Source organism: Acomys russatus, chromosome 15 (genome assembly GCF_903995435.1).
Source record: "Acomys russatus chromosome 15, mAcoRus1.1, whole genome shotgun sequence".
NCBI lineage: Eukaryota > Metazoa > Chordata > Mammalia > Rodentia > Muridae > Acomys > Acomys russatus.
Window position 1 is genome coordinate 39,281,138 of NC_067151.1, and position 22,450 is coordinate 39,303,587.

Below are 22,450 nucleotides of genomic sequence, written 5' to 3' on the forward strand. Positions count from 1 at the left end.
CATGGCAGTGTGAGAAAGAACCTCCTTGGACACAAAGACAGTGGAATCTCCATTTATTTACAGGTGACTGTGATTGGATCCCTTGTTATATATTCAACTCTTGTTTCTTGATGATGATCCAACGTCCTTGAAGCTTGATTAGTTCACATTGTTTTCATTTTAAAGCCCACACAATGAAGATTAAATAGAACAGAACTCCCTTTTTTTTTTTTTTTTTTTTTTTTTTTTTTTTTTTTTTTTTTTCCTTAGCAGTGATTTCTGTTCCCTGAACCAGTTTGAACTGACATAGAGTGGCCACAGTCTGAAAACAGCCTGACAAGAGCAGGCATTATGTCCCTGTTCTCTGTCCCGTGGCGGCTTCTCATTCTTATTCTCTATTTGCTTACAAGTTACTTCTGACAAAAGCTATATTTAGCTGGACTATGTGATTATATTTGCAAATCCCTCACCCCCACATACATATATTTAAGAAATTGTCTCAAACAAAGGTTCACATTCATCCCTTTGTAAGGAAGGAAGAAAAGAATAAGGGAAGGAGAGGGGCTGTGTTTGCTTCCGCAATAAGCTTTTACTTTTCAAAGTCTGATAGTAACACCAGTTCAGTAAATTCCAGCAGGAAAATAAGTGTTATTATCATCTGGCCCACATGCTAGACTATCTGGCAATCCAAGTAGACAAAATGCTTCAGAAAACCACCTGCCCAAGAAGACGCTTTGCTAGAGTTTGATACACCTTTTGCTGTTGTTTCAGGGGAAAGTGACTCCAGATAACTAGCCAAGAAAAATACAACCTTGAGGATCAGTTTAGACTAGAAGGAAGCTGCTTGTCACACAAGTGCTGAACCTTAGTCAGGAGATAGAACTAGAGGTAAGGTGTGAGAGGGTTGGCCCTAGTTTTTTCCTTTGATTCCTGAAAGGCGCTCTCTCTCTCTCTCTCTCTCTCTCTCTCTCTCTCACACACACACACACACACACACACACACACACACACACACACATGATCCTAGATTGGTGCTGCTCTCAGCCTTCAATCCTCAAAGCTTCTTATTGCAGCAGTTAATTCAGAGGCTTAAGTGGCCAAAATGCCTTGAATAAGGGACAGTACAGTGCTTGGACATAATTGAGCTATCTATATTATTACTTTCAAAGCTCAGGGAATACCATAGAAGAAAAGAATGTAAAAAGAATGTAAAAGCCAGAGAATGGAAAGGTGTGCAACAAGATTTCTTCTCAGCACGACATGGCGCTTACACTCACTAACTAATTACAAGTGTGGTTACTTGCACATGACCTGTATAAGACGGAGACCATCGAAATCTCCTTATGGATGCTAAAGGATTCATGAGCCTCCGTGTAAAAGTAACTTTTATTTGTCTGATGCAATTGTTGTCTCTAACGTTTACTGCCTCTGTCTGCTAAACTAGTCCTAGTCCTGGAAGCTTCTAGCATCAGTAAAATCCAACTTAGGTCTAGAATGTTTTCAGCCTCTGAGACTTAATTCTGAATATACTTACCCTTTCTTGCTCTTTCTGAGCTCTAACTGGCTGGTACAACTCAGATGCTCTAGCCCAAAGTCCTCTCCTAGCTGACTGATTCAAACTGGATTCTTTTTTCTTGGCCTCTGAACTGTTCTTCTTGGCCTCTCTAACTCTAGCAATCTATTATAATCTTCTGGCTCCTTCTCATTCTCTGGCTTGTTCTCTCTTTACCTCTCTCTGTAAATCTCCTCCTCTCTCATTCTCCATGCTGCTCCCTTTCCTCTCTCTTCTCCTGAGAGCTGGTATATCCTCTTCTGTCAAATCTTTCTCTGATTTGTCACTTTTTCTGCCACTCAATTAGACATCACTTTCAAACAGTTTCCTTCTACAAACTAACTTTACCTTCTTTGTTTGGGATTAAAGCTGTACAACACTGCCAGGCATAGTGGTGCATGCCTTTAATCCCAGCACTCGGGAGGCAGAAAAAGGTAGATAGCTGTGAGTTTGAGGCCAGCCTGGTCTTCAAAGTGAGTCCAGGACAGCCAAGGCTACACAGAAAGACCCTCTCTTGAAAAACCAAAACCAAAACCAAACCAAACCAAAACAAAACAAAAGATGGGTACCACTATACCTGGACCTAAGCTTTTTTTTTTTTTTTTTTTTTTTTAACCTGAATTTAACTTGTTCTATCAGAAATCTGCTTGCCTCTGTCTGCTGGGATTAAAGGCATGTGCTATCACCACCCAGGGAGTCTGCATTCCAGCCAGATCACACAGACCTAGATGGTCTTAAATATGATCCTTGCCAGAACAGTCATGTTCTGAATTGAAATTTCTCTCTAACTCCATAAAGGACTATTGGCAGTTAATGGCTACTGAAGGAGGCATTGTCACTTTCATCAGTGGTGTAACCACTAAGTTGTCTGTGCTCCAATAAATAACCCCCCACCTCATACTCATGCAAACAACCCTAATTAAAATCAATGACAGACACACACACACACACACACACACACACACACACACACACACACACACCCCAAGTAACAGGACTTGTTGAGAAGAAGGTTTTAGAAGGAGACAGTAAGTTATAAATGAGGGTAATGAGGAATGAAAGTGACTAAACTTTATTACATACATGTAGGAAACTGTCAAAGAATTTAAGAGTCATTTAAAATACATGTTAGTTTTTCTCTTTACCTATCAATTTGCTATTAAACACTGTATTTTAAGACAGATATATTTTCACTTATCAGAATAAGCAAATATGCATAGATTGTGTGTGTGTGGTTTTTTTCACTTTAGTCTCATATAAATTGACAGGCATTCAATGTCCTTCAAATGCCTGTTTGCTTCATTTAAATATATTGTCTGGGTTTGGTAGGGAAGCCACAACAAGTGCCACAGGTTTCTGGATGGCTTAACCATCAGGAACTGATTTCCTTTCAGCTCTGGAGGCTGTAAATTCAAGGTCAAGGTGGACCGAAGTTTACAGATCATTGCCTCCTCACTGTGCCTTCCCATGACTTTTCCTCTGCTGCTTTCAACCCTGGTGTCTCTTTTTGGAAGGGTTCCAGCAACACTGCATTAGTGGCCATCCGTATAACCTCTTCTTACCTTAGTTACTTCTTTCACGGCCTCACCTCTAAGTACAGTCCCTATTTATGATATTTGAGTTGGGTCTCCAATGTATGCGTTTTGAGCAAGTACAACCAGCACATATAGCTGGCAATCCCTCTTAAACATTAGCACTACTCAGATCAACTCTCGAAGGAAATCAATAGCTCTCCTGGAGGCCTAGTAAAGTCTTATCAGATTCATTGATTAGATATTAAATTATTTTTATATAGGAAAGAAACTGCGGCAAAATTTCCAGAGATGGAGGAGAACTAGGAATCAAGCTGCAATTTGTGGCAGGAGGCACAGCAACACTTCTCAGAAGCCCACAGATGTGTGGGGCCTGTGGCTGGTACCTGCCCTTCTCATCTACAAAACATGATGAAGAACTTCACTGCCTTGGTGTGGACTTTCCCCTGCCCATATACACCATGTTTCCATCAGGGCAAATTACGATGGTGAGGACAGAACCGTGACGGCTGCTTTGAGAATCTCTATGGAATCTACTACCAGGCCTGGGTTCTCTCTTTTGAGCTGTTCTGGCCTTTCAGAGATTTGAGCAATCTGGAAGTGTCTAGCCTACCTCCGTAAGGACTCACTCACACTTGTCACTAGCTGTCTCAGTTAGAGTTACTGTTGCTATAATAAAACACCACGGCAGAAGCAAATCGAGGATTAAAGGGTTTATTTGGCTAACACTTCCACATTGGTGTTCATTATCCCAGGAAGTCAGGGCAGGAACTCAAGCAGGGCAAGAAGGTAGAGGAGGAATTGATGTAAAGGTCATGGAGACACGCTGCTTACCAGCTTGCTCTCCATGGCTTCTCAGCCTGCTTGCCTTATAAAACCCATGGCCACCAGTCCAGGGATGGCACCACCCACCAAGGGCTTGGCCTTCCTCCAACAATCATCAATTAAGAAAATGCCCTTCAAGCTCACTATAGCCCAATCTTATGGAAGTAATTTCTCAATTGAGAAATCTCCTCTGATGACTCTACATTGTGCCAAGTTGACATAAAACTATCCAGCACACCAGCAAAGTCTGATAAGCCCACTTACTAGTGTTGTAATCAAATGGGGAGACATTCTATAGAGTTCTATACATAAGAGGACATAAAAAGGGAGTGCGAGGCGAGCGGCTGCGGGCAGGGAGCGCAGCGGCCAGCGAGCTCCGTGCGGAGCGCCCGGCCGGCGCGGGAGAAAAAGGACCTGAAGATGGAGAAGTGACAAAGCATCCATCCCTCATGGTCCTCAGCCCCGGCCAGAGGCTGCACGTGGAGTGGAGGGAACTGATCTTCTGCTTCCCTGAGACCCCTTTCTCTCCTAATTCATGAGCCAGCAAGATGCGGTCGCTGCGCTTTCGGAACGCCTGCTCATAGCTGCGTACAAAGGCCAAGCAGAGAATGTGGTTCAGCTCATCAACAAGGGCGCCAAGGTAGCGGTTACCAAGCATGGCCGGACCCCCTTGCACCTTGCTGCCAATAAGGGTCATCTCTCTGTGGTCCAGATCTTGCTGAAGGCTGGCTGTGACCTCGATGTGCAGGATGATGGGGACCAGACAGCCTTACACCGGGCCACGGTGGTGGGGAACACCGAGATCATCACAGCACTTATCCGGGAGGGATGTGCCCTGGACAGACAGGACAAGGATGGGAATACAGCCCTGCATGAAGCCGCCTGGCACGGGTTCAGCCAGTCAGCCAAGCTGCTCGTTAAAGCGGGAGCCAATGTGCTTGCCAGGAACAAGGCAGGGAACACGGCTCTGCACCTGGCCTGCCAGAACAGTCACTCCCAGAGCACACGCGTCCTCCTGCTGGGCGGCTCCCGGGCTGACCTCAAAAATAATGCGGGAGACACGTGTTTGCACGTGGCTGCACGGTATAACCACCTGTCCATCATTAGAGTCCTGCTCGGCGCATTCTGTTCTGTTCATGAGAAGAACCAGGCTGGAGACACGGCCCTCCATGTGGCCGCTGCCCTAAATCACAAGAAGGTAGTTCGAATCCTGCTGGAAGCTGGCGCTGACACGACCATTGTGAACAACGCAGGCCAGACCCCACTGGAGAGCGCCCGCTACCACAACAATCCCGAAGTCGCTCTACTCCTGACCAAGGCTCCCCAGATCTTGCGCTTTAGCCGTGGGCGAAGCCTGAGGAAAAGGAGAGAGAGACTCAAGGAAGAGAGGAGGGCCCAGTCTGTGCCCAGAGATGAGGTGGCACAGAGCAAGGGAAGTGTCTCTGCAGGAGACACCCCCAGCAGTGAAAAAGCTGTTCCTCAAAAAGAGGAAGCTGGAAGAGACTGCCCACCGGCTTCCCAGGAGCCCAGAAGGGATGACAAGAGGAGGAAGTCAAGGCCAGAGGTGTCAGCACTCTCTGACCCCACCCCAGCAGCAGACCAACAGCCTGGACACCAAAGGAATCTGCACAGTCATCACCACCCCAAAAAGAAGAGCAGACATCGATGTTGGTCCCCACCTCCGCCCCATGGGTTCAGGGCGTACCAGCTATACACACTGTACAGGGGCGAGGATGGAAAAGTGATGCAGGCACCAATAAAGGGCTGCCGCTGTGAACCCCTAATCAACAAGCTGGAGAATCAGCTGGAGGCTACTGTGGAGGAGATCAAAGCTGAGCTGGGATCGGTGCAGGATAAAGTGAACGCCAAGCTCGGACAGATGGAGAGTAAGGCCCAGCACCAAATGTGTGTTTTGGATAAACTGATGGTGGAGCGACTGTCAGCAGAGAGAACGGAATGCCTGCACCGCCTGCAGCAGCATACAGCTGCGGAGAGGCAGGAGGGAGAGAGACGTCAGATGTCTTTGGTGGAGGAATTAAAAGCCTGGTGTATGCTGAAGATCCAGAACCTGGAGCTGAGGCTTTCTGGAGAGTCTCGGGCCTTTAGAGCTAAGAATGCATCATCTCCTTGTGACTCCTCTTCAGATCCACCGGTGATAGCTACAGGGCCAGCAGCAGCTTCCGACAGCTCCTCTCAGGTCGTGAGACCCAAGGACAAGGGACCCGGTGCCACTGCTGCCGACAGACAACAGCAGGAGCTGCTTCCGTCCGAATGTACAGGCTCCCGGATCAGGAAGGCCAAGGCCCAGGCAGCCTCCTGCCCCTTGAATGGGGCTCCCAGGTGTGAGCAGCAGCCTGGGTCCTTCGTCAACAGAGGCACTCAAACCAAAAAGTCTGGGAGAAGTGGGCAGGCCAAGCATCGAGGCCAACAGCCCACAGCCAGCAGCCCCTGTGGGCAGCAGCCGTCAGCAGCAGGCAGCGATGCTCGAGATGCCTCGCAAGCCCTGGAGCTAACCCAGTATTTTTTTGAGGGCCGTTTCCACACAGATGGAAAAATGGTATGAACGGAAAATCGAGGAAGCACGCAGCCAGGCCAGTCAGAAAGCCCAGCAAGATGAGGCCATCCTGAAGGAGCACATCAGAAGTCTGGAAGAGGAGCTCACCAAGCTGCGGACAAAGGCGCAGAAGTAGGACCCGACCCTGAGGGGAACCCAACAGGGTTTCTTTCTGGCTTGGTAACAGCAACATAACTGTGTCCCAGGAGTTTGGTTATCATGCCTAAGATGGACTTGCCTTTAGAAGTCACTGATCTGTTGTGGGCACATACTTCCTGTGCCCTGAAGTTACAAGGATGTGCTGGTTACACTGACTCCCAGGAAGATGTCCTTAAAAAGTAAGCTGCACCAAGAAGAGACGGTGTGCGCCTAAGGCTATGGGTCAGTGATGTGACACATGTCAGAACTCCAGGAGTCATTCCTGCCCATGTCAACACACCTGCTGTGCCTCGATGGGTCTTCTAGCAGAGCCAGGACTGATGAGGGGAGCCCCTTTCTCCCTGTCACTCTCAAAAGGCTCCTCTTCTAACTGGGTAACAACCTTTCAAATTTTGAGAGGAGGAGATAAACTTTAATGATCTCAGTGTCCAGTGTGTCTTAAAGTACATTTAAAGGTCATGTAAAGAAAGAGTAATTGCTCAGTGAAAATGTTTGTGAAATGAGGAAGGTTTAAACCATCGATCAGCCACCGTGTGCTTAGCCAAAATAACTGAGATTACCAGGAAGACATTCACCCACCAACGCCAGCCAGTTACTGTAGACTACCTTTCTGAACTCAAGGCTTTTGTTCTATATTTTGGAAAGAACTAAGGCGATTCCACAAACGTTCCATTGTGAATCGGCTTCTCTCCCTGAAGAAGATCAAGCTTTACTTGTTCACTGAGTGAAATGTGCCAGACTGAGGTGGCGAAGACATCCTGGCCACGACCTTGGCTTTGTCTTCTAACCCTTTGGAACATGGATTATATCCGTCTCCACGTGATCCACATATGCATAGAAACTTCTGTTTTCTCTAAGCCTAAGACCCTAACAAGCACTGTCCATGGATCGTGACTAAAATGCTGTTCATTGAACCAAAGAGAAGTGACGATCTTCCCACAGTGGTATGCATTTATCCCTCTGTCAAGCAGGCCCTTGCTTTTTCTTACAGAGACACTCCACGGATATAGGTATTCCTGTAAAAGCTGTAAGTACAGAATCCAGGGAGTCGTTACTCCATGACTGACCTGTCTCTATCCTCAGCATCTTGGGAGGTGCAGCCCTTTCCCCGTCTCCTTCGCTGGAGTCCTCCTGTCTTCAGCTCACTTGCCTGAGCCCTGCTGTGACACTACCTGCAACAGAATGTCACTCACTCCTGTATGATCTTTCCTCAGTATACACCAAATTGGAAACTGCCTGATACTAAGTAAGAGATGAAAACTCTAAGTTCAGCAAGTTATGCTCCAAGCAGGGGTCAGTCTCACTATCAGAACACGTATTACCTCAAGCTATCCTTGGTGAGACATGCAGAGATCAACTGTCACTGAACATCAAGTCTAGACCACAGAGTCCCTCAGTGGCAGTACTTTGATGATATACCTCCTATCAGAAGCAGGCAGCTTATCACTGTGAACGGATATTTTTGTCAAGTCATTAAAGCATAAAGACTAGGCTATTGAATAAGGCCAGCCAACCCCTTACCCAAAGGGTTGACTTCCTAAGTGGTGGTGGTTTTGCTGTTTCGGAAGGGTTTACTCTGTACCCTAGACTGGTTTTGAACTCATGATCTTCCTGTCTCGGCCTCCTGAGTTCTGGGATTAAAGGAGTGAGCCCCATGGCCAATCATGTTCTGTCTGTAACACCAGTGTTGGGTTTGTCGCATTGTGAAGCACCGCAGAGCTGGTGTGTATCTTCCCTTTGTGCTATGTGCAAAAACAAGCAAATAAACCAGCCGTACCTTTACAAACAAACAAACAAAAAAAAAAAAAAAAAAAAAAAAAAAAAAAAGAGGACATAAAAAAAAAAAAACTGCGAGTGGCCAGGTTTGATGGTGGCTCATGTCTGTAACCATAACACTTTGCAGACTGAGGCAGGGCATTGCCATGAGTTCCAACCTAGCCTATGTTAAAGAGTGAATCCTTGCTTGGAAAGGTGGAAAAGGGAAAAGACAGAGGAGACAAGTCTTTATGTTATCTTAAAGGGGTGTTTGTGGAGCTAACCCTCTTCAAGCACGCTTCTAAAGATGTCTCATCCTGCCGGACTACTCTAATGGTCTACTGAAGGTGGCATGGCTTAAACCGGTTACAATTCTTCCTTGTGATTCTGAAAACTGAAAAAAAAAAAAAATCCAGACCAAGAGACCAGTGGCTCTTGGGTTGTTGATTGCCATCTTCTCTGTGTATGTCCACATGGAAGACAGAAGAAAGAGGGAAAGAACATGGTAGTCAATGCTGATTATTAGCGTGACAGGATCTAGACTCAGGAGAGAAATCTTTGGGCATACACATAAGAGAATTTCTAGATTTGGTTCACTGAAGTGTAAAGACTGAAATGTGGTCTCCATGTGCCAAGGTCCTGGACAGTAAAAAGAGAAGGGGAACTTACGTATCCATCTCTCTGCGTTTCCCGACTGTTGATGCAATGTGACCAACTGTCTTCAGGCCCTGTTACAGTGACCTCTGCACTCTGACGGATTGTGCTTCAAACTCAGAACCAAAACAAAGCCTTCTTTCCTAAAGTTGCGTTTGTGAATCTAATGACTTATTCTAATTGTCAACCAGATGGGACCTAGAAACACTTAGGAAACAAACAGGTTAGGGAGTATCCAGACTAGTTTATCTTCTGCGCATGCCTGTGAGGGATTGCCAGGGTTGGATTAAATGAGGAGGAGGAGGAAGAGGAGGAGGAAGAGGATGAGGAGGAGGAGGAGGAGGAGGAGGAGGAGGAGGAGGAGGAGGAGGAAATCTACCCTAAATCTGGAAAGGACCCTTCCACAGGTTGGGTTTCTGGACTGAATAGGAAGGAGACAAGTAGCTGATCTTAAGCATGGGGAATGACCATCCACCTCAAGCTTCTGTCACCCCAACCTCGGTGTTATGACAGGCTATAAACTGTTTCTTCCCTAGGTTGCAGTTGCCAGATATTTTGTCCTAGTGTTAAGGACAAGTAACTAATTTGGTTGGGTATTTTGTCATAGAAACAAGAAAATTAACTAACCCAGGAACTCCTTTGGATTTCTTCTTGTAAGGGCACTGTCCATCCATTTGGGCTGCTATCACAGAATACGTCATTCCTCAGAATCCACAGGGGCCAGTTCCAGCACTGGGTACCCCCCAGTAGAAATCTCAGTTATGTAAAATAGTGTAGAATTCACTTCTATCTATCTACCTCCTCCTGTGTGTGCACTTTAAGCCATCTCTAGCTTGTAATACATAACCTGATAAAATATTATGCAAATAGTTGATTCTATCATTTAGATAATGATAGCAAAGAATCTGTGTTCAGAACACAATCCATAATGCTTTCAAATGTTTTTCAATCTACATTTGGTTTAATCTAGAAATGTAGAACCTGAGAATGAGGTAAGCCGGCCATACTTTAAGCTGGGTAATCTGTGACGAACAACATTGTTGTCTGTATTTGCAGAAGTCAAGAAGCTTGTCATCTGGCAGTGTAGTAACGAACAACTTCGAGGTCCATATGCATTGCCTGGACCAGTTTTCTAGGACCTTCCTTGATAGGGCACTAATTCGATAAATGCCTAAGCTCTCCTGGTCCAATCGCTTCTTGAAGGCTCCTTTCTGGTCAGCTTGAAGGCTAGCACTTCGTGAGATGAATTTGATATTAGAAACAAACATCCAGACCACAGCAGACACTAATAATTCTCATGATGTCTCCACCGTGAACTAACTAGTGACTTCCTAAAGATCCCATATCCTGATGTCTGCATTTTGAAGGGACGCTAATTTTCAGCACAGAGCACAATGTCTGTTTTACAGAATGTTAGAGATCATGGGAGAAACTAAACAGAGACTTCAGTTCTCACGATCCACATGTGCTTCTTAGCTTTTATCAAGTCAACATTTTGTGTTTATGGGATAGCTTTGTTTTAAAATCTTCAAAACTTATCATGAAGTGAAACAGTGGCTAAAAACTATTTAATTACAGCGGGCACCTTTTGAGAGATGTGTGTTGGGGAGCGCTGGCCCAGAAGGTAGGGTTCTGAAAGAGAACAGTCTGTGCCGTCTCAGAGCAGCCAGGCAGAGAAGACTGGAGCGAAGGCAAAGAAAAGAACACATCGGTCTTCAAGGAAACGTATAAATGACCTTAGCGTTAAGGCAGCCTAGAGGACAGACAGGGACAGGGAGTCCCAACAAAGTAAAAACATCTCCTCCAAAGACATGCCAGCCTTTTATTCGTGGGAGTGAAAAGGCTGGGCAGGGAATTTACAACTTCAGAAATCGCTGAAATGAGAACACAGAGGCGCTCTTGGAGATTGGACTCAGAAGACCAGAGGTTGGGACTATGTGGAATGTAGCTGTGATACAAAAGCTTGTGGGTTTCAGCCTTGGAACAATGGTGTGGCCCCCTCACCACGAATGAATGCTAACTGTTGATAGTCATTGCTTGAGGTTGAAAAGTGGGATTTCCTTGCTCAACAGGAGTTTTTGTCTGCAGTGGTCAGAGTTTACACTGGGGTGGATTTGTGACTTGCTGCTGGGAAAGTCTGTCACACGTCCATAGAGTCTCAATTTGGGGCGTCCATTGAACACCAACTTTTGACTGTAAGTAGTTCAGTTTCATTTTTAAAAATAACAGTGACTGCTTAAATTTGCTTGAAAACTGAGAATCTGATCTTTGTTGATAGATCCTGTGTTTTCATCCATTCTCTCATCTACTTTCACAGTTAGTTTTCTATGTGCAATGATTTATGTTGTTTTCACTAGAATAACTAAGATTAGACATCTGAGAAGTGAGCAATACGTTGTAAACAAAGACATAAATATTGTTGAGTTCACTTTCATGCATAAATATCATTTCACTCTTTCTCGGTTATGGGATTACTCATATTGTTGATATGTGGCTATGTTATTGGTATTGCCTTGATAGTATTTTGGTTAAGCAATTTAGAAATTTGAGCATGACACAGAGAAGGTTATATATTTTATTACCTATTTTAATTTAGCTTCTTATGCTTCTTCCTCCCTTTTCCACCCCTTATTCCTCCTATCACTCCAACACCAGACAGGAGGGAAAGGTTAGTGAGGAGAGGGAGCGAAGTTTTCCTTAGGTGCTTCCTGCTGTGGTTCCAAGGGGCAAGTCCAATCCTCCGTTTAGGACAGCTCCAACTTCTTCTCATCAAAGGGCATAAACAGCAACCAGGAGCAGCAGGTAGGGGAGCAGCAGCATTCATCTTCCTTCTCTGAGCCCCCAGTCTCTCTCTAGCTCTGGTATTTATTCTCTCTCCAGAATTCTCAGAATTAAACTATCTGCAGCTGGCAAAGAGCCCCTCTCAAAGCCAGCAGGAGGCAAGTAGTTTGCTGCTGTGGACAATCTGAATCAGTCCCATATCCCTGCCACACCTGGAATTAACACAAAAACATGTTTATATAATGTAAAGAAACCGAAACTTCCATTATAGCATAGAAAAAGGAATATTTGTAAAAAGGATATATTCCTTACAGAGGTGCACATTGATATGTGTATATACTGTAAACGCAGAGAATGTTATATAATGATGGATAAAATGGTCTTATTTGTGGTACAATTACTATTGGGAGAAGTTGGGAATTGCAACATATATCTTTGAAAGCATAGGAAAGACCATTAAACAGCCCCAAACCATGCAATGTAAAAAACAGCCATAAAAGTGGAAGTCTTCAGCTGGCAGAATATAGATCTACTGAATATGAGGGCTGTATCCAAATATTTAAGTTGTCTTACCAGAGGAGGCTTGGGTTATCAGATAGGACTTGGGGAAAGGACAAAGAAAAATTCAGCTTTCTGAAAGATGGAGCAGTATATCAGTGGCATGTACATGCCAGACAGTGAAAATGCCATTCAGTGTAGTACCCACTATGGCTACCATACACCATGGAGATGCCGTGTGATGTGTCGCATAGTCCAACTGTGCTTCTATGTTGGTCAAACATAAATTTTAATGGGTTTATGATTTGATTTTCTTCTTTTATTTTTTTATCCCTACCCCACATCTACAGAATCTTACTATTGGGCCCAACTGGTTTCCAAAGTGATGGGATTACAAGAGTGTGACACCATACCCAACACTCTGGGTTATATGTTTTAAACTTGATGCCACAGAGTATGACAATTGAATTCTGGAGAACTGGTGAAACTGTATATAAAAAAAAAAAAGAATCCGAGTAAATTTCAAGAGGATCAATTTTTTTTGGTAGAGACTAATAGCAGGTATTAAGGCTGGAGCTGAGTTCACCAGTAGAGAGCTAGTCCAGTATGTACAAGGCTTTGGATTCAACCCCAGGAAAGAAAGAGAGAGAGAGAGAGAGAGAGAGAGAGAGAGAGAGAGAGAGAGAGAGAGAGACAGAGAGAGAGACAGAGAGACAGAGAAGAGAAACAGACAGAGACAGAGAGAGAAACAGAGAAAGAGGGAAGGAAGGAGGGGGAGGGAGAAGGAGGACAGGAGAGAGTGAGGGAAGAAGGGGGAGGGAGAAGGAGATGGAAGGAACAATGAAGGAATTATGGAGCCAGATGGTATGGTTTCAGTCTGATCTTTACCCATGGGTGACTATGAGATTTGTGCAACAGATCTGACAGCAACAGCACCTATTTTGTATAATGAGGCCTAAATAGTTAATTCACTGGCCAGAGTGTCCCAGTGTGTGGTCACAATCAACAATTAAAAAGTCATTAATTATTTGAGTATCAAATTATTTTGTCAACATTGGCCCTAAAAGTCTAAAAGCTTTTTAGTGAGAAAAAAAATGAACCTCTTAAGATTAGCTAGCCTAATCTAGTCATCTTGGTATCTGGATGTGATTTTCAGTAAATAGAGCTAGGGACACACAAAATTCCAGGGGCCTGTTGCTGATATTTCCTCCCTCACTCTTTGTGCAGAACTGCAAATGCAGCAAATATTTACAACAGATTCACTTCACATCCACTAGGATAATACATATGTATTTTAACAGCATTGTCTCAAAGATTAAAGTACCAGAAGATTAACTAACCTGGGCCAGTGAGCTAGCTCAGCAGATAAAGGTGCTAGCTGCCAAGCCTGACCACCTGAGTTCAATGCCGGGGATTCACGTGGCGGAAGGAGAGAGCCAATGCCTGCAAGTTTTCCCTCTGACCTCCACTAGTGCATCTACACACACACACACGCACACACACACAATTGATCAGTCTGGATGTTTTGCAAGCTCAGTGCGTTGACCATTCTCTCCTTGTATTCCTAACTGTGAATGTTCTTAGCCATTTCTAGAATCATCTTTTGGGTCTGCAATGCTACCTGAACTTAATTCCCACCCAATCCATCTTTTCTTCTTGGTTCTGGGCTGGATTGCTGTGCTGCTCTCAAGGCTTCAGTATCTCCCCTCTCTTCTACACAGCCATGAAGAAGGCATTTCTACACTGTAGAGTTAATCCATCTACACCCGATGTTGCCTACAGCTGAAGGCCCTAAGATCTGGGCAAGACATTAGCAGGGCTTTATGGTTCCAGTTTACCTTGCCAGCCTCTGCAACTTCTCATATGCTTGTTTAGCCTTGAAGGCTCTTGGTGCTTCTGCTCCCCATCTCTTCTCTCCCTGGACACACAGAGTAGCAGGACTTCCGGGCTCTGTTCACATGAGTTGTCTTCCCTGCATGCCGTTCTTTGTCAGGTCTGAAAGCCTCAATTCGATGGTTATGGCTGAACTCTAATACCTTCATCATCAAGTTCTTTGCCTTAAGCTTCCCTCCACAGAATCCTTTAACACTGGACCTATGCAGCATTTTAATAGCCATTAAAGTTAGAGCTGACTTAAAGCAGCAGGGTAAATGCATAATTGCCTTCCTGTGCTGGTGCCATCAGCTAAGTTGTAAAAACAGATGAACTCTACTTTTCTGCATCTTAACTTCAACTACTAGCTGAATCCTTAGCAGAGTACTCAAAGAGATTGTGATATATATATATATATATATATATATATATATATATATATATATATATATATATATATATGTGTGTGTGTCTGTCTGTCTGTCTGTCTGTCTAAATTATCATATATATATATATATATATATATATATATATATATATATATATATATATATATATATATTCCTTTCTAACAGCATACAAACACAGGAGATACACTTCTCTGTCTTGTTAGAAGTTAGCTACTATGATTACTGATTTATGTGTAAATATATTTGTGCATGCAGATGCCTATCTGGAAAGCTTATTTTTCATTCTTCTTGAGATGTCAATGAATGCAGCTAAAGGAGGTGAGGTCCACCGTCTAGTCATTCATTTGATCCTATCTAAGGTCAGCCTCTGGAATTTTCCATTCCAAAAATATACATCAAGAAAAATACCCACAATGAAAAAGACACAACAGGTAGTTGTGTCCAGGAATACCAGCTAAGAAGACTGGAAGATGTTCTGATGCAGGACACTGTGCCTGGTGAAGGCTTACACCATCTCTTTAGCTGGGTGGCTACCTCTGTGGTGAGATGAGAACCGAATGGCAAAAGGAAATGGCCATGCAAAGATCTGGAGTCGGGCAAGCAGTGAGGTCAGGCGGAGAAAACAGGCTGAGGAATGAAGGGGATGCTACATAGAAAACAGTTTTACCTTTGGAAGAAGGCTAGCCACATTTTAGAGACAAGGATACTGATCACCAAGCCATGAAAGCATTTCCCAGAGTCATATTTTTGGAAGCTAAAGGGTTAATTATTCAATGTGAATTCTGACTGCCACAAGAGTTCAGGTTCCAAGTGCCAGGCCAAAGTGCAATGATTTAAGATAACGTTACATCTGTATTGCATACTAGCACACTGTTATAAATAGGATAAGAAAATACACTAAAGCCCTTAATCCACTGGTGTTGTTTGAGTGAATATTCAACCCATTGTTTTCAACTTATATTTTGAAAGGGGGTTCACACGCCATGATAGGCATGTGGAGGTTACAAGACAGCTTAGCACCATGTACATCCTCAAGGATCATTCCTTCAAGTTGTCAAGCTTGGTGGTAAGCATCTCCACCACTGAGACATTTTGCTGCCCTTTCAACCATCTTCAAGGCTAAATCTGTTATACTGTTTCCTCCTACTTACAAATTATATACCTCAAAACTTTTTTGTCCACTCAGAACTAGGATAGAATTACATAACACAATTCATCATGATGAAATTTTAATGGGTCACTGTGTCTATATTAATTTAAGTGGAATTAAAACACGAACTTAGGAATTTAAACTTTTAAAATATTTTTGAAAGTTTACCAATCCAAACAAGTGACAGACACTCGAGGGTTCTGAGACAACATTTGTCAATTGAGCATTGTTTCCTGCTGGGTGCTGACACACTCCATCAATTCTTCAAGGCTTCAGTAGAAGATTAAACAAATCAAAAACTGTAACTGTGAAGCCGTTGAAAATCCTTTAAAAAGAGTAGGGCAATCACGGTGAACAATGAACAGATACACCCGTGTTCCGTCTCACAAATGATTCCATCAGGGGTCAGCAACCACCAAAAGACTAATTAAAATGTTAATGGGTATCCCATTAACTTTCTCCCTTATGCCAGAGTAAACTTGAGGTGATATGGAATTTAATTACAGCTGTACTAGGAGGCAGCTTTCTTCTTCTTTTTTAAAAAATTATTCTTCTCTTGTACAATACATTCCAAGCATAGCTTCCCCTCCCTCCATTCCTCCAATTTTCTCCCCACACCTCGCCTTTCCCCCAGAACCACGGCTCCTCCATTTTCCTTCAGAAGAGTTAGGCTTCCCAGGGATATCAATGGAACTCAGCATAAGAAGATGCAAAAAGATTAAGCACAAACCCTCATATGAGGGCTGGATAAGGCAACCTGGTAGGAGGAAAAGGGTTCCAAGTGCAGGCAAAAGAGTCAGAGACGCCCCCACCCCCACTGTTATGAGTCCCACAAAAACTTTAAGTTGAACAATCATAACATATACGCAGAGGACCTAGAGCAGACCCATACAAGGTCCATGTTTGCTGCTTTAGGCTCTGTGAGCTCCTGTGAGCTCTGATTAGTTGATTCTGTGGGCCTTATTCTCCTGGTGTCCTTGACCCCTCTGGCTCCTATAGTCCTTCCTCTCTTTATTCTGTCACTGGGTTCCCTGAGCTACCCTTAATGTTTGCCTGTGGCTTTCTGCATCTGCTCCCAACAGATGCTGGAGGAAGTCTCACTAATGATTAATTGGGCTAGGTACTGAACTGTGAGTATAGCAGGCTCTCATCTCATTGACTTTCGCCAGTTGTGTTTGATCTTTGGGCCATCCAGTTTCCTTTCACGGTGTGGGCCACTCACACCATTGCTCCAGCACATCTTTTAGGCAGGATAGAGTGAAGGTCAAAGGTTTTGTGGCTGGGTTGCTGTCCCAGTCCTACCCCTGGATGCCTTGCCTGATTACAGAAGATCCGGGTTCAGGCTCCACATTCTACATTTCTAGGAGCTCTCTCCAGGGTCACTCTCATAGGTTCCAGGAAGATTTCACTGCACTAGGTTTCTTCCACATTGCCCCCGAAATGCTCCCAATTCCAAATTTCTTAATACTAAGATACCACAGATTTCACGCGAAGGGATTAGCTCAAGTATTGCACAGAGCAAATATGTCAATTTCCTTAAAGTCCCAGACTGCAAATATGTTAAATCTGAATAAGAAAAAGTCCTTTCCAAGAAGCCCAACCTTCTCAGCTTGAGGTCAAGATTCAAGTTTTTGAAGGACAGTTCTTGGCAGAGAAGTTAAGCTAGAAACCTTCCCCAAGTTTAGCAGTGGAATCCAAAATCAGAAAGAGAATTTGGGTTGGTGAGTTCCCTCATCATCATCAATAGCTTATCACCAGGAAATTCTTGAGTCCACACACAGGGCAGAATGCACACTAGTGATTTTCTAAGATTTCTTTTCCACTGTAGTTATACTTTCCCTGCCCAAGTGGCAATAATAAACAGCTCGCATATGCCCAAAGACCTCATTAGGACCAAGGACTCTAGTTATCAATTCAGCAAGAGATTGTCTCATTTTAGAAGAAGTGCACAGCCTGGCTCAAAAATAATGCTCTCTTGTTATTAGCAAGGAAGCAAACAATTTGTAGTGTGCTTTGTGCCTCTGAGATCTGTAATTGATTAGACTTCAGGGTTCTCAGAAGGAATATGGCCTAATTAAGTTGGGGGTTTATAAAACACAGATGAAGGGGAACTGAGTATTTCATTTTAACCCTCCCCCCTGGGGATTTAATAAAATGTGCAGCTGCCATTAGTTGACACAATGTGCCTTCTTTGCCTCTTCCTAACAAAGCTGAACAAGCTTTAAGGGCCGTGGAATGTCTGTCCTACCCCATGGGCTCATGTCTGTCAGTCAGTTTTAGCAATGAAGCCTCAAATAATAACCAAAGAAAGTTTACATTTCCATCCAGGATAACAAACAGGTTTCAGGTTCCCTGCTAAGTCCACTCAATTAGTGGTGGCTTCCTGGAGTTGTGTGTGGAACAGAACTGAGCTCACTTTGTGGGAGAGAGCATGGCAGTTGACTTGCATGTATTATTGATGATGGAAGAAAGGTGCTGTCCCTGACACCATGCACTTGCTGATCTTCAGGGAGTCAAAAGAAAAACAACAGAGACACAAGAATTGTTTTGTTATAATAAAGAGTCATTCAAATTCCCATACCAAAAAGGAAGAAAATGTAAAATGCGCGTGTGTGTGTGTGTGTGTGTGTGTGAGAGAGAGAGAGAGAGAGAGAGAGAGAGAGAGAGAGAGAGAGAGAGAGAGGAGGAGGGAGACTTTTAATGTGTTTATAGTAAGGCTTTGTAATCATGCATTCACCCATTCAATAAATACTCAGGTTTGTTTATATATACAATTTTAATTCACAAGTAAAAACCAGGCATATGTATGGAATACATGGTGTGTTTTGACACAGGCACTTAAATCAAGCTAATTAACTTATCAATTACCCAAATGCCATTTTTGTATGAGAACCCTTAATTCTCTTGCTGCGTAGATTTCAAATGCGAACAAATGGTCATCATGGTTTTGTTGGCCCTGAGTGTCTTTTCCTCTCTACCTGAAATCGAGTTCTTTGTTCAGCATTTTCCCAACCTCTCACCCACCCCAGCCTCTAATAAACAACATTTTACTCTCTATTTCTATAAGTTCAATGTTTTGAGAGGCCACACAAGCATTAATCAGATTTCTTTAAGCTGAGACAGATACCCCAGAAATAATCATTTTAAAAGAACTAAGATGTCCAGGCCCGCTTGCCCCTGATGTGTCTAGTGAGACCAGCAGCAGGGCGGGGAGCCTGAGGTGGGGCAAAGCCCACAGGAAGCGGAAAGATGGGGTCAGACAGGGACCAGCAGCCAGGAAGATGATTCAAAGGTATGCCTCCAGGCTCTTACTTCCTCCTGCTGGCCTTACCTCCTCCGAGACATGAGCCAGTGGGGAACATCTCAGACTTAAATCATGCACCATGTCAGTGACATCATAAGGTGTAAATCTTTCTGTGTCTGGCTTATGTTGATTAATAGAACGTTCCTGGCTTCATCTGTGTTGTTGCAAATGACAATATTGTCTTAAAAAACATAGTATTCCACTGAGTGAATCTATTGCATTTTTTTATTCCATTCATTTATTTTTGATCATACAGGTTAACTATATCCTTCTACTAAATATAATAGTGTAATTTATATACTATTTATATGTACATATGGTACTTATATATTTTATATAATGACAAATTATAAATAGCATGTTATGATTAAGTAATAAAATGATAAATATTTACTGGCTACATTATTTTAGGAGCTTGAAGACATAACAAGAAACAAATCACCAACACACTCTATGTGAGAAAAAATAAAAACATAATTAGATATTTTACATATGTGCATGTTCTAAGGGCTGAGAATAAATATATAGGAAAGAGAAAGTAGCATGACTTTTGAAGTTGCCTTTCATATGAAACAGTGAGGAAAAAAAGGTTCCCATAAAGGTGGCACTTGAGGAGAGCCTGACAGAGTGATGAGGGGACAGACCCTTGTGGAGGAGCACAATCTCAACAATGGAGAGACCTCAGTATGTCTGAGGGGCAATAAGGAGCTCCCTGGCCCTGCCTAATGAGGCATATTACTGGAGAGATCAGAGCAGCCAGTGAGAGTTCTGAACAGGGCTGCCCCTCATTGTGAACCAGAAAAGTCACCAGTCAAGAGTCCTGAGGACTGTGTAAACCTGCATACTGAAGGGATGGGCAGAAATTAACAGACTACAGAGTGCGCCACAATGATCATCCAGGCAAAAGCATGTCAGCTGAGACCACTCACCACGTTCAGGGAAGGTTTGGAGAGGATGCTGAGAGAGGAGAGGGGAGATTTCAGAAAAAGGAGGGGGGCCTCTGATCATACACTAAGCAGCTAGGAACATACATTCTCCCTGTGTGTGTGATGGGGAGAGTAAGAGAGCAACCATCTTAAGGAAAAACAAATCCATCACTGATACGCTAAGTTCATCTTCATTGTTGGAATTCACTTCCCTTAGGAAATGCACCACTTAATAAATCAATCAAGTCCATAAATCAACTTCAGAAACAAAATCCTCATCCAGCAAGGATCAGGTTTGTGGAGCCTTGACAGATGTATGTGTTTGTGTAATTACGATTGCAATCAAGACATAGAATGCTTTTAGCATTCTTAAAAAGCATATTTCACGTGCGCACGCACGCACATACACATACCCTCTCTCTCCATCTCCTGAACACATGTCAGGTGTGTGGAGGTTAGGAGAAAGTTTGTGGACTTAGGTTTCTCCTCCCACTTTGTGGGTCCTAAGTATTGAACTTGGGCCAGCAGGCTTGGCAAGGCAGCACCTTTACCTGCTGAGCCATCTCAACAGTCCTACATACAGTTTTGTTGTTGTTGCTATTGGTGGTGGTGGTGTTTTTTTCCCTTAAGTCAACCTGTGAAGTTTTCTTTGTCTGTCCTAATCAGACTCCCAGCTGCCACAGACCTAAGACTCTGAGTCCACTCTGACATTTTTGCTTATGTATCTTTAGGAACCTTGTTTTAAATGTGGTAAAATAGACAGAAATTTCTTCGACTGACTTCTTACACTAAGAGTAATAATTTCATAATTTCATCTATATGATTGCATTTGATTTCTTTTTTTCTTTTCTTTCTTTCTTTTTTTTTTTTGTGTATACTATTTACTTGTATACTTCTGAATTCTAAGAGCTCTTTTTATAACCTGGATGGTAAGTAGTACCTGACACATGTATGCCGAATAAATACTGTCTCTCAGTCTGTGCCTTGCCTTTTCTTCTGAAAGAGCACACTGAGGACAAAAACTTTAACTTTTAATTTTCCTGAAGTTTAATTTATTGAACTTCTTATTTTATTTTTTATTTCCAAAAATACATCTATCTCAAGTTTCCAGAAAGTTGCTACATTAAATTTTCTTGCTACTTTTCAAATTCCAGTTGATCATAGCTATGATGGCTTGTTTCTGGACTCTGTTCTGCTAAGCTGATCTACCTGGGGCCAACCCTATATCATCTCGTGTGCTGTGGTAGCAGTTTTTAAAATTACTATTTTATCTTTACAAATAGTAGATAATATTTGTTACTAAAATCCAGGGTTTCTCAGAATCCCTTGGTGGCTCTTTAGCCTTTTTGCCTATGTGTGAGTGTGTTTGTCTGTCTGTATGCCTGATTGTATGTGGTATGTGTGTAGTGTGTGTGCATGTGTGGATGCTGCTGTTGCATATTCATGATGCTCTGAGGAGGCTGGAGGAAGACATTGGTGTCCTAGTCTATAATTCTCTACTTACTTCACTGAGAAAGGGCCTCTCACCGAACCTGGAGCTAGGCTGGCAGCCAAAAAGCCATGGCAATTCTCCAGTTCCTACCCCCCACACTTGCCACACAAAACACACATACACAGTGTTAGGGTTACAATGGGCACACAGCTACAACCCGCTCTTTACTTGGGTGCTGGGGATTCAAACTCAGGTCCTCATGATGTTGAAGCAGGCTCACTTACTCTAGCTGAGTACATTAAGTTGCTTATGTTGTAAATTCGAAGTCTTTGTGGGTTTTTGGTTTTTTGCTTGTTTGTGTTTGTTTTTGGGGGGGGGGTTGGTTGTTTTAGGGTTTTTTTGAGACAGGAAACCGGGTTTGTTTGTGTAGCCTTGGCTGTCCTGGACTCACTTTGTAGACCAGGCTGGCCACAAACTCACAGAGATCCACCTGCCTCCACCTCCCTGAGTGCTGGGATTATAGGTGTGCACCGCCATGTCAGCTTAGTTTATGGTTTTTAGTTAAATCTGACTAATATAAATTCTCACAGTATTACTAAGTAGGCTCAATAATGTCCTCATTTCATAGAGGAGGAAAGTGAGCAGCTTGTCTATTTCTAAGCGGTTGGGAAGTGGTGTAGACAGGACTCAAAGCCAGGCAGTCTGCCTCCACAGCTTGCTTGCTTACATGCTGCTGTGCGGCTGACAGACATCAACTATACATCATGTTCAAACCTTTAACCTGAACAAATCACAGAGGGTGAGAAAAACATAGACTAAAAACCATGAGGAGGATTTGTTTCAAAGAGGGAGAGGAAAACCATAACAGATACTGCTGGAAGGTTAGGTGCAGTGAGCCTTGGGAAACTAGCCTTGGATTTGACCACACAGTTGACTGAAGATCCTGATGAAAATAGCTTTGGTGGAGATGGGGGAGGCTCACCTCAGGTTGTGTTCATAGGATGAGGAAAGGCTGGTGAATATAGACACACACCTCTCTCTCTCTCTCTCTCTCTCTCTCTCTCTCT

General features: G+C 43.4%; 1 protein-coding gene across 1 annotated transcript; it reads left to right on the top strand.

Moving 5' to 3' along the window:
* Nucleotides 1-4,289: 4,289 nt before the first annotated feature.
* On the top strand, nt 4,290-6,606 carry LOC127199276 (ankyrin repeat domain-containing protein 6-like). The gene is given in 2 exon segments (XM_051157242.1): nt 4,290-6,418; nt 6,420-6,606. Coding segments are annotated over 2 exon segments (2,154 nt in total). The 5' UTR covers nt 4,290-4,423; the 3' UTR covers nt 6,579-6,606.
* Nucleotides 6,607-22,450: the final 15,844 nt, after the last annotated feature.